This window comes from Typopeltis vanoorti, chromosome 12, assembly GCF_054136105.1.
Source record: "Typopeltis vanoorti isolate ZY-2024b chromosome 12, IOZ_Tvanoo_1.0, whole genome shotgun sequence".
NCBI classification, from domain to species: domain Eukaryota; kingdom Metazoa; phylum Arthropoda; class Arachnida; order Uropygi; family Thelyphonidae; genus Typopeltis; species Typopeltis vanoorti.
Window position 1 is genome coordinate 38608624 of NC_143560.1, and position 17767 is coordinate 38626390.

A 17767-nucleotide genomic window follows, 5' to 3' on the forward strand; every position below is an offset into this window, starting at 1 on the left:
CTTATTTTTGTTACTTGTGTTCTGTTTAAGAGATAGTTCCTGAACCATGTATGTAGTGTTCCTCTTATACTTGTTGAGTATAGCTTGGTGAGTAGTATGTCGTGTTCAAGTGTATCAAATGCTTTGGTTAAGTCAAGCAGTATATGGACAGCTACTTGTTTTTGTCAAGAGCTTTGTTTATTTTGTCGGCGATGTCTTCTAATAAAGTGATGGTGCTTTTTGTTTTCTGAAAGCCGTATTGGTTTTGTGAGATGATGTTGTAGTTCTGTAAATAGTTCTGTAGTCTGGTGTGTGTTATTTTTTCTAGAATTTTTGAGATGACTGGTAGTGTAGCTATTGGTCTGTAGTTCTGAGTATCGTTTCTTTTGCCGTGTTTGTATATTGGCGTAATTACTGCAGTTTTTAGTTGTTGTGGAATAATGCCTGTCTCGAATATTATGCTCACGAGTTTCAAAAGTATTGGATTTATTTGTTCAAAGTGTGTTATAAGGACTGTGAGTCTTAATAATAATAATAATAATAATACATAAATAAATTTATAAAATCTTTATTTATAATTATTTACAAAATAAAGACTACAACATGCGAAATGTGCTCTAAATTGTCTTGCAATACAACTGTATCTCAGGAATAAAAATGTAATGCTAATAATAACTAAACGGGATTTTTTTCTGATAAACAAAAGGCGTTCAAGATGAATTATCTAAGCAAGAATTTGACCAAAATAATTTCTGCTATTTTGATCCAATAGCGGTGTGCACCCTGAAAGTAAAAAAAAAAAAAAAAGGCCAATGCAAGCACTGTAGAGCAAAATAAATTAAATAAATAAATAAATAAACAATATCCCATTGCGTCAAGCGACTTGAGCCTCATCTGGCTCAAGTCGCTTGACTACTTGAGCCAGATGAGGCTTAGCCACTAATTCACTTAGTGGCTCCACTTAGCCACTAATTCTTGATGGCTAAGTGGAGCAAAACCACTAATTCTTGACAGTTTATTGTCACCACACTTGCCTTATGGAGTGGAGTATTATCCTGTAATCCTCTAAACGTCTTTTATTCCCCATTATCAATGCCACATACGAGCGTCCGTAGTTCAAGTCGGTAACAATATCTTTTGATTGGAAAGACGTAGCGAATCCGTCTAGAACGCGAAAGAATCTTTATGAGAGTGAGTTAGCCAATTTCATATGAAGGGGAAAAGATTTTTTTTTCCTTCCAGAAATTCCAAATCTTTGGAACGATTGCCTTGAAAAAATGCAGAGTTTATTTTTATTTAAGTTCTGTCTAAAAGTGTGGTGTGCGGCCCGTGACGCTACCACTCATCATATATTGGCTATCGTATAGAACGAAGTTGTCCACGCTTGCTTTAGATGATTATAGAATATTCGCTACCTACAAAATTGATTCTTTTCTTTGTTGACTAAGAAGTAACGGTCGTGTATTATAGTATGTACGCAAAGAGAAGACTGCTAAAGAAAGATTGACAGTATTTTTTATATTACGATGTCAGCTGAATATGTTAGTATGCATTTTCGGTATGACTGTCAGTCAATCTGCATGCATATAAAGAGCCACTTAGTAAACTTATTTTAACAAATCTCCATATCTGTATCGTAACTTCTATGGAAATTCAGGTTCTATTTTTAATTAAATCCAGGATGAAACTCTTTTTTTTTCTGTTCTAATTGTAATTCGTGTTTTTATGAATTCAGAATTATAAACGTTATAGGTCAGATAACACTCCTTTTTTTTTAATCCCTCTTTTATGTCCTAATAAGCAAACATTTATTCCTATAAAAGATTAAGGATTAGGCTTCAGTATATATCAACTTGTTTTCATTCGCTTTTTTATTTATTAACAGAGAAGTAAAGCTATTTACAACCTATCATGGTTGTTTATAGCCCAACTTCAACTGATAGTGAAAGTTAAAGAAAAGACTTTAATTGTGGGTATTAAATGAGAAATAGACATTTAATTAAATTTTCTATCTCATATCATGAGCATGTATACATATCTCGGTAATCGCGAATATTTGGTACTCTTTAAGATAAATTAAAAAATAGCTAATAAATGCTAAAGCAAACATTGGTCTGTAGTTCAAGCGTTTCCACAAAGTCTTTGGTTATCACTGTTTGATAAGAGTTAAATTCAACTTAATCCTTCCATACGTCCATTCACTTATATATAAGCGTCCATCTTCCTTTGTAGTCCTACATCTGAAACTGACGAATTTTCATTGTCTTGCTGCCTCTGTCATCTCCCAGGTAATCATTTATTCGTGTATTTTCAATCATTCTGTATGTCTACTATTATATATTTTCTCAATACGAACTGATTATATTAATTTATTATGCACATATATTTATGAAGAAATGTGACTTGATTTTAATTCGCTAGGTGAATCAAATAAAAATCAAATGAATGGAAGGAGGTGAATAAACAGTACAAGAAAAGCGAATGAATGATGAGGAAAGTGAATTATTTTTCTCAACTCTCAGACTATGTAGCTTTGGCATTGCCTTGTATATTCTGCTGCTACCTGGATCACCTTGTAGCGTTATGCTAGAAAAATTATATTATTACAAAATTATTATTATTATTATTATTATTATTATTATTATTATTATTGACATGCATACAGTTATTCAAGAATCGCATTTCAATGAGTTGAACTAGTGCAGTTATTTCTTGGCATATCAATGAATTAAATAAAACTGACTCAGTTTTTCTACTCATAAGTTAACAAGCCATTTTATATTGCTCAAAAACGTTAGGTAGGATATCGATATTTATCCATATCCTACTTTACGGTAAGCAAACACTGATCTTCACTTTCAAAAAGCTGTTATAAGCAGTCTACGTGTCCTAACTGGGATTCTAAACCTACTCTTTCCAATTAGAACTTCCTCGATATTCCTCAATATCGACTGGTCTAAGTAGACTCTGATGGTTGGCAGGAGTAAGCTATTCACAGAGTGGACCATCACATCTGTTCTGGACACAACAGTGTTATGTTTGAGGATGATTCTCTTGTTCAATATTATATTGACATTCCGGATATTTCGGTGTTACCTTTCTTGTTTAATGATGAGTATAAATAAAATATTACACAGGCTGTAGAAATATGGTTTGAAGACATGTATATAGAACATGTATATATACATGCCAACATGTATATAGAACATCATGTACGTGATGATGTCTTACGATACGTAAGACATCATCACTACAAACAGCAAACAACAAAGAGGAACTGAATAAAAAAATATTTACATAATCAATTTATTTTTAATGTGGCATACGTGTTATTCTATAGTTATGGATAATCCACAGGTTTCATTATACAAGATGTTATAATACACTTCAGACTCACGGAAAATATTTTGAGTAATTGAAACGTCGCTATCTCCTGATTTACATTTTTTTTGCAGAGTTGAGCATGAATGTCAAACTCGTCTGCACAATCTTTGTGGCGATTGCTACGGAAACATTTTTCTCTGTCCTGTGCGAAACCATAACGTATAAAGAAAAAGATGGACACCGAATGGTTGAAATTTCTTATGATTTCCGTGATGGAAGGCGCAATATTCTGAGCTGCTATCTTTATGGGGACAGGTGAGTGTTTTGTATTAATTTTATTCCTAATGCAATCTCTTATCAGTTGTGATGCGTAATACTAAGACATGCGCAGCTTACTCCCTCAACATGAAATGATAAATGGAGATCCAGATGTTCATTTATTTAACAATTCTTATCATGAATGGAATTAAATGTATTTCCTTTGGCATGATCAAATAAGCTTATTCTTGCTTAATATATATACCACATAGTGATAATTTCCACAGTATGGAAAAGAGGACAATGAAAGCTCTGAAAGGCCCACAAAACATTCAAGGGAATACAGCTTGTTGCAAAAGGTCTCAAAATCGTATTCAGATCACTTCATATGGCAATTAATGCACATAATCTTTGCTACTCGATTTCTCCTCCATCGTAAGAGTTTCGTCCATTTTATCCCTCAATGTTTGGTTTGGTTTATTTGGATTTTCGGCAGAAGCAACTGAAACATTATGAGGCCAGCGTATTATATCTGTTAATTGTGTACGTCCTAATGACTGATCTGCCTGTTTTGCACGATGAAAAACCCGAGTTTCCGGGAGGAATAACATTTTCACCACCATATGAGACCAGATGCTTCACCTTTAATTAAAAAAAAAAAAAAGACGTGATTCGAACCTAGGTTTTTCGAACTAAAACCACAACGTTTAATAACTATCCAAAATCTGCGATCCAGCTACAGTATTTTAACCTTATAACCTGTGTTTACTATTCGTTTAAGCTAAAATATATTAAGAACCTGAATCTGTGTAGCTCAGTGGTGTTTGTACTCCTTAGCGCTAAACTGCCTGAAGAAAGAGCATCGGAGTTCAATTCTAGTCGCCGACTAGAGGAACTTTTTCTAAGCCTTTTTTCGACCAGTTCCCGAGTTAGTCGATCAGAAATAATGTGGGTTCTACGGTCGATTTTTTTGAGTTTACGGGACGAAAAACCCGAGTTTCCGGGAGGAAAAACCCACTTGCCCGTGCCAGAGGGCACGGGCAAGTGGGTTTTTCCTCCCGGAAACTCGGGTTTTTCGTCCCGTAAACTCAAAAAAATCGACCGTAGAACCCACATTATTTCAGACATTAAATATATTGTGTTAGGGTTAGGGACCACGAGATGGCGGCATATTTGAGCCGTCTCTCTTCACTGTGTACTGCTTAATTAGTGATAGCCTTGGGCCATCTATCTCTAATTGGTACCAGTGGAGATTGAACTGCCCACTCAGTCTCCAAAAGTTAGATAGGGCTAAATGGCCTCGCCTACTTCCCGTATACGGGAATAAAAAGCCGTTAGCTGATTTTTTTTTTTAAAGCGGTTCTATATCTTATTAAGGTGAGCACCATGGATGTTTGTTCCTCACACTGTTATCTCCATTGCCTTCTTTGAAGCAGTGTATAATAACCTTTTAGAGGAGAATAATAATTAAGCGTCTTTCAATATTACATTCACTCATGAAACGATGCAAATTTATCATATATTTAGTATCATAGGAGAGCTGAGTAGTTAGATAATCTGGTAACTCTGCTCAAGGCATCCATGATATTTTGCACAGATGTTAAGCATTTCGAGGTCCATATGTGGTAACGTGCTGAAAATATTGTAATCTACAGGTCTGAACCCGAATTACAATCAGGTATATCTGAGGTACTAATGATAGAAGCCGATGTCTCCTTAGGGAATGCTAGTTACTTTTTATTTTGGCATATTAAGATGGGGCAACAGCAAGTGCTTCCATGATGAGAAGAGAACCATGACATGAATTTTCAGGGAAGAGCTACAGTCACCCCAGTCTTTGATGAATAATGAGTATTGTCCATCGGCATGGTCAGGTGATCATGGACCACTCTGGAGCAATGGAAATCAGTCATACGATGCGATGAGTTATGCTACCAGTTCGTCTCGTCTGGTGGATAAACACGTCCATGGAATCTGATAAACAAACGTTTTTATGAGTATTTTGTTCCAATGATGAAGTCTGAAGGTAAAATGTGATTTAGAGTTGCTTCCCGTGTTTGGCTTAAGTCTTCTAATCATAATATATGCAGCCCTGACCGCTAGGTCTCACATTGATGTTCAACAAAATCGTCTGTGTATATGCATATACCATAGCCCTTCACGCACCAGTGAGGAGCTATGGTACATGGTATATGCATACAGTATTGATTACATATTTAAAAATAATGTCTTTGTCTTTATGGCTGTTCATTTCTTCCATTATTGTTTCACTTAAGGAACACAATTAAAGAAGTTCTGCAAGTTGTGGAGCCCTTAAGCATCCATGAAGTAGACAGTCCATCCATGAGTACATTAGTCAATCAATGTGTTCAGTTCTCGCAGCAAAAAATGAGTGGTTCGGTTGAAGCAAGCGACTACTCTTTGGCCAGCACAGCAAGTATCTTCAATTATTTAGTTATATTTCCAGGTAAAGTTTTTTTTTAGTTGAAATATAATTAAAATATGCAAAAGGTCAGTTAGAAATGCGATATACATTCACACGTCTATGTACATGTAATTCGATGCTTTATTTAGTACATAGAATTGCATTGGTTGATTTTACGAAATTACCCAAGTATTCAGATATATTACAACATACTACACTACGCACTATACAGATCACCTCCAAAATAAGAAAATTCCGTAACTCTATCCAAAACATTCCTATTTACTTGTCACCATTTGAAATAAGCATAGTACAGTACAGTACAGTACAGTACAACGCATCCAAATCAAAGATAATCAATTTAATTGCTTATCCGTTATGTTAACTTACTGCATTAAGGCATTATTGTATTAATGGCTTTAAAGAATTCTACTGGAGCGTCTGTATGTCAGCAGTCTTGATGATACCTTTGATTGGAAAGACCGTGGCTTCGCATCCCGTCTAGGACGAAGAATCTTTTCAATTAAAGATGAATTAGCCGGTATCATAAGGCTGTGCAGAGTATTTCCACTATTTTCCAGAGATTCCCACGATCTTTCAGGATTCTTTTGTTCAAATTTTCAGGCCTATACATCTCAGAAAAATATACCATAGTACATGCATATACACAACTAAATATTAGTACGTACAAATAAATCCTAGTTAAGGTGGTAAGAGGCGAATACTGCCAGCCTATCAAGTTCTAAAACGTAAAATATTTAGTAATATCTTCTATTCATTTGCCATCTGCTTAAAGCTTACCTTTAAGATATGAAACTTAATGTCTATTACTAAAATAAAGAGCCAAAAGGCTTGAGTTTGGCGATGTAAAATTGTATAAATTAAGTGGATATTAGATCCAGCATTATTTCAAAGCTAAATCTAGAAATTGTGAAAGTTACGTAATATCTGCTTGATATATACGTAGGCTGTTCAATAAGTAATAAGACTATATTTATACAGAAAACAGATTACCTCTAATCGTCATCATTTACATGGTCTTTTTCGAAGCAACTACCATGAGACGCGATGCATTTGTCCCAACGTTGCGTCCACTTCTTAAACACAGTGAGAGTCCGTTTTTTGAGAGTTCTTTCAAAACCGCCTCCGCAGCTTTTACACATGCTTTGTTGCTTTCCAAATGGCGGCCCTTTAGTGGTTTCTTGAGCTGAGGAAACAGCCAGAAATCGCACGGTGCGAGATCAGGACTGTATGGAGGGTGTGGTAGGATATCTGTGTTGTTCTTCTGCAAAACGTCCACTACACAACCAGCAATTTTACATCGCGCCCTTGCATTATCGTGGTGTGCAATAAGAAGTCATTCTTCAGCAATGGACGCTTCCTTTTGACGTGCTTGATGATAATCGCTGCTGTGTTGATCATTGTCTCTGTGATGGACGTTGAAGGTCTTCCCCTCACGTTCAAGATCTTCCACATTTTGCCTTCCTTCCTTAAAAGTTTTATGCCAGCGAAAAACACTTGCCCTCGACATTGCTTCATCGTGGAAAGCTTCGCGTATCATGTTAAAAGTGTCCGATGCCGATTTTTGCCAACGCACACAAAATTTAATCGCATAATGCTGTTCCAAGGACGCTTCCATTTCGAAGACTGGTCGCACCTCGATGGCGCTCCGAAACAAGCTTGCGTTTAGTCACGTGACACTCTGGCACATCAGCCCGTATACGCCATCTGTCAACCTCTTTTGTTAATACAGACAGCAACATTTATTTATTCCACAGAAATTAATATTGTGATGAGTGGTTTCGCCACAGTAAAATTAGTCTTATTACTTATTGAACAGCCCACGTATATATTTTTACATCTCAGAACTGAAGCTTTTGGCTCCTTATTTTCGTAATTACTTTTACGCACCGAAGCGAGTTCGGTTACGAAAAATACATTTCAAGTTCCTTAGTAATGAACGAGAGTTTTTGCTTTCTTAAGGTTTCTGCCTGACCTCTGAGGAGAACCAACTAGTTCGAAACAGCTGTCAGGTCAACGAAACCTTATCAAGATGGACCAATAAAAGGCGAATATATAGATGGTTGGGCGGCGCCTATGTCTTCTAAGTGGTGTGTTTCCCATACAATAGATTGCATAATGTGCAATGTTAAATTTTATTTATTCTTATTACCCTTCAACAATTGTTAGCAACTTAAAAATATTCCAAATATATTCTAAAGCAATAAAGAAAATATTCTAAAGCAATATTGTCATTTTCTGCAGACTGACAAGCAAATAAAACGAGGTACCTAGTATTGTTAATATTTTGTTAAATTCATTTTTCTAGGTTTCTTATTTTTAAAAATTCTATGGTATAATATATTTATACACATATACACCATAGTTGTCATGAAGAACGAAATTCATGATATGCTCGAAATTGTGTATATTTAGATTTAAAAAAAGTTATTGCGTTTTATTCACTGATAGGGAATAAGCGAGTCCGCTTTAGCTTAATCTAATTTTTGGAGACTGAGTGAATAGTTCACTTTCCACTGGAAGTCAATCAGAGATAGCTAGGCCAAGACTGTCTCACTAATTTTAAGTGGCATCCACTGAAAAGACTGGCAAACTAGTGCAGCCATCGCGTAGTCCCTAACTCAGTGTGTTTAATGTCTGAAATAGTATGAATTCTACAGTCGATTTACGGGACGAATCATCAGAATTTATGGGAGAAAAAACCGCCTACCAGTGCCAGAGATCAACTAGCTCGGGAACATGTCGAAGAAAGGCTTAGAAAAAGTTCCTGTAGTCTGTGACTAGAATTGAACCTAGATTAATTGAACTTCGGACGAACCAGCCTTGAGGATGGCACACACACCACTTGCACTGTGCTACATACACTCCATTATTTAGATTTATTATTTGTAATCTAGACTTGTTCAGTCTTCATAATTGTAATGACATGCACTCCAGATAGTTGGAAATTCTCTTAATGATTTATCTCAAGAACGAGCTACCAGATAATATAAATAAATAAAAATACAAATGTATATAAATATAAAAGTAATAAAAACAGAAGAATGAAATCCTTAGCTGATCTACAGCAGTAATTTTCGTTAAGAGGCATCCAGTGAAAAGACTGGCAAACAAGTGCCGCCATCTCGCGGTCCCTAACTCAGTGTGTTTAATGTCTGAAATAGTATGAATGTATTCAGAAAGTTGTCACTTTAATCAAGTAGAATTTTTATGAATATCTAATCTAGAAAGACGTGCTTGACCAAGCATAAACCGAGTATTTTACTACTTGCTTGTCAAATTCTTTAAGTAGTCTCGGGTGCAAATTGATCTCAATATATCGTTATATTTTTAATTGATAATTTCCTTAAGTATATAAAAATATCTGTAGTATTAACTTAAATAAACAAACCGATATGATTCATTCAATGTTATTTTCAGGCACAAAGTGGTGTGGAGCTGGAAATGTTGCTGATAACTATGACGACCTCGGTCCACAGATGGAGACAGATGCTTGCTGCCGAGAACACGATTATTGCAATGATTCAATATCGAGCAAAGAAGAAAAACATGGACTGAAGAATGATGGATGGTATACAAAGTAGGTGCTCATATTTGTATTACCAAAAAGCCTTTTGAATCCATTAAAAAGACTTGACCAATAAATTGAAACGCATCTATGCTACTCCAAGAAATGAAAAATATCATTTTCCTACATCATAATTTATTCTCTATATTTCGCAATTGAAAATAAGTTCTGTTAATATTTTTGTTATTTGAACAAATAAGTAAAATATTTTGTTGATTTTTATGTTGTATTATCTTTATTTTTAAATGCAATGTTCTCTATGAAATTCAACGATACTTTTATTATATCGAAATGGAAGATATTATGGAGCCATCTATATTTTATAGCCAAATGTAGAAAGAAAGTGAAGTTTTGAAAATTTACCAGCGAGCTTATGAGAACAAGACAAGAATTGATGTAAGAAATGCAAAAAAATTTCTTACTTTCGAAAATTTACTAAATTATGAGAAGGTTATGTTCATACATATCCGCTTGTAAATTTTTTTTAATTTCTTTGTTTTTTTATTTTGTTATAAAATATGAACGGATCCATAATATCCTCCATTATAATATCTCATTTATTTCAAATTAAAGCATCCCAGATCTGTATATTTAAAAATTGTACAGTTATTATGTTTAGGGAAAGCAAAATTTTATTTTCCCTTGTTATGACAACGTCAAATAAACAGAAATAGAAGCTATTGAAAATTCATGCTAATTTCGTAGCCGAATATACATATATATATAGAAACTTGAAGAGCTTCGAAGTTGCCTTAGCTTGCACTCCTTAAATAACTTTCCAAGTTTCTTAAATAGTGCATGAATATGGATTGGTCTGTAAAATAAACACATTTATGCTCTAACACCGGCTGCTGTTCACTTATGAAAAATACAATTCTCTGAAACGGAATTGCTTTGCCATCGAATTCTTGACATCTTAATATTTCTGCTTGATCTCCGATAAGAATCAACAGTTTAAAAACGGCTTTCAGGCCTTTCCGCTTCCGCGCATCCCTATTTGAAATCTATGGTTTAGAGTGGATTATTATTATTAAGAGAGACCTCCAGGGAGTCAGGGACTCATAGAGGGAAGTCACAAGCTACATGTCCAGCTATCACACGTATTCTTGAATTCATTCACACTGGTTATTCATACCACATCCAATGGCAATCCATTCCAATCACGCACCACCCTAAGAGAAAATTCTAGTCCTCACTTCCTTTCTTAGCGGCATTCATTCTCAACTTCCAAGGATGCCCTCTTGTCCTTTTTTTACCCTTATGTTGAAAAATTCCATCAACTGAAATCCTGTATGACCCTTTCAGAAGTTTGTAAATCTCAATCATATCACCAATCTTTATCCTGTTTGCCGGTGTCTGCAGTCTACAAATTCTCAACCTGCCTTCATCATCAATGTTTCACAATTCTGATATCATTTTTAATACTCTCCTTTGTACTCTCTCCACTGTATCAGAATCACAACGGAAACCAGACCTACGCGCAGTAGTCCATGTGAGGTTGTATCAAGGCTTTGTAAAGAGGCAAAATGGCATCCTTAACTATATATGGGAATTGTCTTTTATTTATTTATTTTTTTTGAGTTGTATTTGCGATATTTGATACATCGTTCCTGAACTTCAACTTCCTATCTACTAACACTCCAAGATCCCTAGCCTGATCAGTTTCTTCTATAATAATCCCCAATATAATACGATACTGGATATCTAACATGCCAAAATGCATGACTTTACATTTACTGACATCCATTTTCCCATGCTCACAATTCCATCTTATTCAAATCAATTCTGCAAGTACTGCAGACTTAATTTGAATTCATTTGATCTGACGCATTCCTGATTACCCTACCTATCTTTGCACCATCAGCAAATAGCTGTATGTCGCTTATCAAATCCTTCCCAATATCATGAATGTACAGATTGAATAACAGCGGACCGATTCTTGTCGTCAATGTTGGAGCCTCACATCTCCCATACACCACTCTCTGATAGTCTCTATCAGTCAACCATCCTCTTAACCACGTTAATATTTTTTAATCTAATCCCATATTCTCCAGTTTATGTAACAGTCTTCCATGCTGAATTCTGTCAACAGCCTTAGCAAAATCCAAAGTATCATGGATACACCATGCTACGTTTGGAATTTGCAATATTTGATATTGCAAAATCCAAGGGTTCGCGAGGTTAGTCTAGTGGCTTTGCGCTTCGCAACCATATGCCTGGGGAAGGAGTGTCCTAGGTTCGATTCCTGTCGGAGACTCGAGGACTTTGAAGGATCTTCCTTAGTTCACTGCTACTTCTTCATCCAGTGAAGAGGTAGCAGTGAAATCAATGTTGTATGCACCAGGTTGATAACTTTTTCAAAACGGGCACTCATTAATTGAACAACCTCTTCTGCATCTGTCATCCCCACACCATCTGCAATTCAGTAGAGTTATTCTTTCATATCTTCCTTTCTTTTACTTGCAGCATGTCCGATTAGAATTCTTTCAGGTTGTCTTTAGTTTGAACAGCCAGTTTCTTTTCATACTCACATTTAGCTTTCACGTTGCATCCTAAAAAGCTCGCATGACCCATCAGTTAAATATACTAGGCAAAATATACTGTCTCAAATCATTCTCACGTAAATTATAAATAACAGCACGATACAGTCCATTCAAACACTATGGCTGAAGTGTCGTTTTTTCATATTCTTAACTTCATTATAGGATTTGGTCGAATTTTAGTTTCATTTCACTTTCTTACAGAAGCCATTGCTCGTGCGATTGGAAATTCCAGCAGTGTCTTCTGGACGCCCATAAAGGATCTGCTGATGCTACGGGAAGAATATATTTTAATATATTGCATACTCGGTGTTTCAAGAAAGAATACCCCATAGAGAAATGTTCGGAATACAAATGGTAATATTTATTAATATTATTATTAGTAAAAGTTCTCAACTTTGATATAGCTAGGAGATATAAAATAAAATAAAATAAAATAAAATAAAAAATATTTTCAGGTTTTGCAACATTATCAAACTAACAACACATCTCAACATGTCTTGCTTCAAAACAAAAATAAATAAATAAATAAATTAAGGTAATCCGAATCCTCCCATAACTTCGTAAATCACAAATTTATTTTTTATTGCGCACATGCTACGAAAAGGCCAAGGGGAAAAGTGGGGGGTCTAGAGATTCCAATGAATTTGTTCCCTGAACCCGAAGAAAGGGACAAATGACACGCTGAGCTACTCAATGCAACAAATGACTTAACTGTTTCGTCACATCCATAGCAAGCCCTGTGAGTTTCTGCTTGCTTGTTTCCCACGGAGAAAAGCACTGCGAGCATACAATCGTAAACAGATAGTACACTTATAAATCAGGAATAACGTGTTCAAAACCTCCAAAGTTCCAAAAACTTGGAACAGGTGAACTTTAAAAGGGCCACCATCCAGTATCTGCAAACCTGTCAGTGCCCCAAAAGGGGTCACTACATGGAATCTGTCAACCTCTACCTGATAATCAAGCCGAACCTCAGCCCAACACAACCAGAGGCGGGTCTACCACCGCGCCAGGACTTCACGTCGAAGCGGCAGACAAATGCTAGATCGCACGGGTCTACCGTTCATTTCGGTGACCAGGCAAGAAGGCTTAAAACAGCAAAAACTCTCATTCTACTAAATCATACGATGTAAAGGGTCCATGCGGTTAGCCTAGTGGCATATTGCGCTTCGCAACCATATGCCTGGGGAAGGAGTGTCCTGGGTTCGATCTTCCTTAGCCATAGCCAAGTTAGCCGGTCTTGGACAGTAGGGTTTTTTCCTCAGTTTATCCTGGGGTTTTTCATCCCACAAACAGGCAAACAGGACCGGTGAACATACAAACAATATAGTATGGCAAGGAAGGCAACGAAGAACCACCTTGCTCATAGTCACTTCCCTAGTATGGTAGCATAGCTGCCCCCCTACCATCCGTTTGGATGAAAGGAAACTAATCATCATCAGAAGGAAAGGTCTCTAAAAACTCAGGCGATCCCTCAGATCACCAAACCCATGAATGACCCGATGGATCATTTAACTCATAATTCAGCTTTGGTTCTTCTCACTGACAGGCTCACCCTGCCACCGCTCATATTCCACGGAAAATCATCCACCAAAGCTTCCCGGATAAGGACCACGTTGGCCAACACTCTCTGAGGAAACTTAACCCTCATTCTACTAAATCAGACCCGTAGGGTATTAATAAATATTGGATGGGCCAGTAATCGCAGATATCCGAAAACTCTTAGTCTACCAAAACAGACATGTGGTGCACATTATTAATTAATAAATATATAAACCAGCATCCCCATCTACCTCAAATTTCCCCAAAAATGTTTAATATAGTTTCCTTATAGAATTAATATAATAGTGTATTAATGAATCTGATAATCGTTTTGAAAAATCGAATAAAATATAATAATAATTCTTAAATATTCATGTTTAATATAGTTTACATATAATTTTATATAATATGTTTTTAATTTTAAGTATTTGAATTGAAAATTAAAAAATTGTCTTTTACACAGTGAAGATAATACTCGAACAGTGGTACAGTAGTTTCATTTATTATTGTTATTTTGAGAATAGGCCAACTAAATAAATAAAGTTCCGAGTCAGAATATTTATTGTTTTACTCAAATGAATATTCATATACACTGTCTTTGTCTTATAAAGATAAGTATATGAATAGTTGCATTTCCCCCCCACCCCTTTGCGATCAAAGATTTTCATTTCGTAGTTATGAATTTCATTTAGTTCTCCTCTTTCCAACTTTTTAGATAGTCCTTATAAATTCAATTTATGTTTAAAAATATCTCCGGCAATAAAAAAAAAATAATGAGAATGGGAGGAAATCACACGCTAGAAAGGCTTATTATCATTAATATTAATTATTATTATATTGTCAAGAGGCTTCAAGCATCAGATTGGATAAATTACAATGTACATGAGAATATGATATGAATGAAAAGGGGCTAAATATGCATTATTATTAGGCTTTGTGGTTAAATTTACTTTGCCCATGTTGATAGTTTCCAAGCGTTTGATAGAATACCAGTAAACATAGCCTTAAGCATGGACTTGGCTTTCACTCTATGAAAGGTACTTTTATAAGCACATCCACCACAGACTATTGATGCATAACATCATAGCAAATTTATCAGACATATAGTAGACTTTTTTGCTAACGTAATCATAGCATTTTTCACGATTACTTCTTCAAGAAGTAACTGTGAAATGCTCTCTCTCTCTCTCTCTCTCTCTCTCATTTTGAAAAAGCAGCCTTTGAAACACTGTTTACAAACTCAGCTATTCGTTTCAAACTGCATTTAAAATATAGCCGTGAACAATTCGAGGAATAGTACACGTATAAAAGATCACTGAATATTTTGGGTATGCTCTAAGCCGGGTGGGGGGAATGAACCGTTAAAATATATTAAAAATTAATAAACGTTTTTTTTTTTTTGCTATAGCAAAAAAAAAAAAAAGTGAATGACGCAGTTTCGGGTAGCTGCAGTGGGTATAAAATCAAATGAACCTTGAATTATTTCAGCCAATTCCAATGTTTCAGGTAGCACGTCTATGTTCCATCTATATATACCCTAATCTATTTTGTTATTCATAATAAAAACAAACCTAACAATATCATTTATTTATTTTTGTAGGTTGTTTTTCCATAAAACTTGCCAGTCGTACCAACTAGATTACTCACAGCCTCCCATGTGGCAGTTTTTCGATGCAAAGTATTACTCAAAATAGGATAATATTCTGTAAAATAAACTAGCCAAATAAAGATTATTTTTGCTTTCATATAAGTAATGGTTATTTCTAGAACTCCATATATTGCACATTTGGATAATAGCATGAACCAACAGTAATTTTATCAACTAAACTGCTTATCCAAAAGATAAACAATCATTATTTTTTAATTAAAAAAAAACATTACATCTAATAAAATTTGTTCTGTATAAACAGAATCATTTATTTTTCAGCTGATCTGTATAAACAGATCAGCTGAAAAAGAAATTATAGTTGAAAGGGCTTTAACAACAGTGATTGATTTTCAAGGGAAATCTATATTCATACATACACGTATTGGTATTTTATGATTTAGATCTTTTCCCCATGTCTGTCTAGTTGATTACAAAGCTAAAAAAGTATCTGTTTCCTTATAATAACGGTATGAAACTCAATTCCAGTTTTAACCAGGTATGTTTTATCTTTGTGAAGGTAAACCAGAAGAATCCAAAAGAAAACCAGTTTGACAGCAAGAGACAATTAACTCAGAGCTATTAAAAAATTGCACAGTAGGTGAACAATATACCGAGTAGACCATAGCAACCAAACTAATCCACATAATAATATACCGCACGCCACGTAGCGTCCAGTAGAATCCATTATGTGAAGCTTATCTGTACAGGAAGGTGGGAATATTTACAAACTGAAGTAGAAGGCGAAAATATATTTTAAGTATTTTAAGAGAAAACTCTCCGATGTACAAAAATAAAAAAAAAGAAGCAAACTTTTGACCTTTGAATGTCAAAGCAGAAACTGAAGATTTCTATTGTGAATGCTAAGAGTATTAAAAAAAAACTAACAAACAGTTTGACATATTTCGTTGGATAATACTTTACCTCGGTTCCCAGTTGGGAAGAAATGAGTTCTTTGAAGAGGGGGTAATAGCTAAAATAAATGAAAATAAATACTTTAAAATAAAAGTCCAATGTAAGAAGCAATACTCTGAGTTATTGAAATATATGTTCAGCCTACCATCACATAAAGCGCATGTAGAGAGTATTTTTTTCTTTGTTTACTATTCAGCGAACCAAAGAAATAGACCTGGACGTATTGATAGTGGAAACCGTATTACAGTGTTCAGTAAATAGACTTGTCCTGCTTTGAATTTCATAAATCTGTACCAAATGAAAAAAAAACAACTTGTATTTTTGAACTTATTTTTGCAGTTCATAAAGCAGTAGTATTTGATGGATGGACTGAGAACCGTAATCATCCGAAGAACAGACCTCTGCCCGGCTTCACATCATCGAAACTGGGTAGAGGTCACCGCAAATAGGGAACTTTAACTCCTGATATTTCAACCTAAATCATTTTTATGAATATATTAAACCGTAAAGAGTCAAATACCTGATATATTCCAGTCCTTAGAGGATGCTCCTCTAAACACTACTCTCTTTTGTTTACATTTTTTTTACCCGTTTTACTAAATGCTTACACATTTTCTCACTGCTGAAGAAGATGTATCATCCCTTCTTACAACTACAACACTTGTCAAATAATTGAAGATATCAACTGATGAAGAGGAGGAGCCTAAAAGGCTTCATTTTTGGCGATGTAAATTATTAGAAACACGGAATATTCTAAATCCGGGGTCGGCAAAGTAGTATGGGTCCCACTAGTGACAAGATCAAGATCAAGATAAGATAAGGAATTGTGACGTGTTGGTTGATGACGTCATTGTGTGTGACGTCATGGGTATGGGATGTTTGGAATTTCCCTGTGGGCATATGTGTCAATGGCTTCAGTTCTTGTGTTTTGGTTCGCATATGGAATTATGGGTGATGGAAGAGATAAGGATTCGTGTTGTGATTGGTGGTGCACTGGTGACAAGATGAAGATCAAGATAAGATAAGGAATCGTGAAATGAATGTTTGTTGTTATGAGATGTATATAAGTGACGTCATTTGTTATTTGTAAATAAATGTCGTCACTTGTTATTTGTAAATAAGTGACGTTGTTGTTTTGAATGGAAAAGGGAGATATATTAGAGATAAGGATTCGTGTTGTGATTGGTGGTGCACTAGTGACAAGATGAAGATCAAGATAAGATAAGGAATCGTGACGTAAATGTTTGTTGTTATGAGATGTAGATAAGTGACGTCATTTGTTAGTTGTAAATAAGTGACGTTATTGTTTTGAATGGAAAGGGAGATATATTAGTGTATAAGTAATGGTGTTGTCATTGGTGGACACTTCTGACAAGATCAAGATCAAGATAAGATAAGGAATCGTGACGTGAAAGTTTGTTGTTATTGATTTTGGAATTTCGCTGGGGCCCTTGTCTGTCAGAAATATCACTTGATGTTTTTGGTTCGTTTATTGCCTTGTGGGTGATATTTAGAGATAAGAATCGTGACGTTATGTGTTTGGAAAT

At 35.2% G+C, this 17767-nt stretch overlaps 1 protein-coding gene across 1 annotated transcript; it reads left to right on the plus strand.

The window, feature by feature from the left end:
• The first annotated feature begins 2126 nt into the window (after positions 1-2126).
• On the plus strand, positions 2127-15410 carry LOC150100714 (phospholipase A2-like). Its single transcript, XM_090402083.1, has 6 exons — positions 2127-2267; positions 3435-3618; positions 5838-6028; positions 9428-9587; positions 12320-12472; positions 15261-15410. Exons 2-6 carry the CDS (start codon positions 3443-3445, stop codon positions 15352-15354), a joined length of 774 nt encoding a protein of 257 aa, XP_090258209.1. The 5' UTR covers positions 2127-2267; positions 3435-3442; the 3' UTR covers positions 15355-15410.
• Positions 15411-17767: the final 2357 nt, after the last annotated feature.

Excerpts from the sequence above, each read along its gene's own strand:
- LOC150100714 (XM_090402083.1), top strand. The coding sequence starts at position 3,443 with ATGAATGTCAAACTCGTCTGCACAATCTTTGTGGCGATTGCTACGGAA. Across the intron at positions 3,619-5,837 it reads TGCTATCTTTATGGGGACAG|GAACACAATTAAAGAAGTTC; the intron begins GTGAGTGTTTTG and ends GTTTCACTTAAG. Across the intron at positions 9,588-12,319 it reads AATGATGGATGGTATACAAA|AAGCCATTGCTCGTGCGATT; the intron begins GTAGGTGCTCAT and ends ACTTTCTTACAG.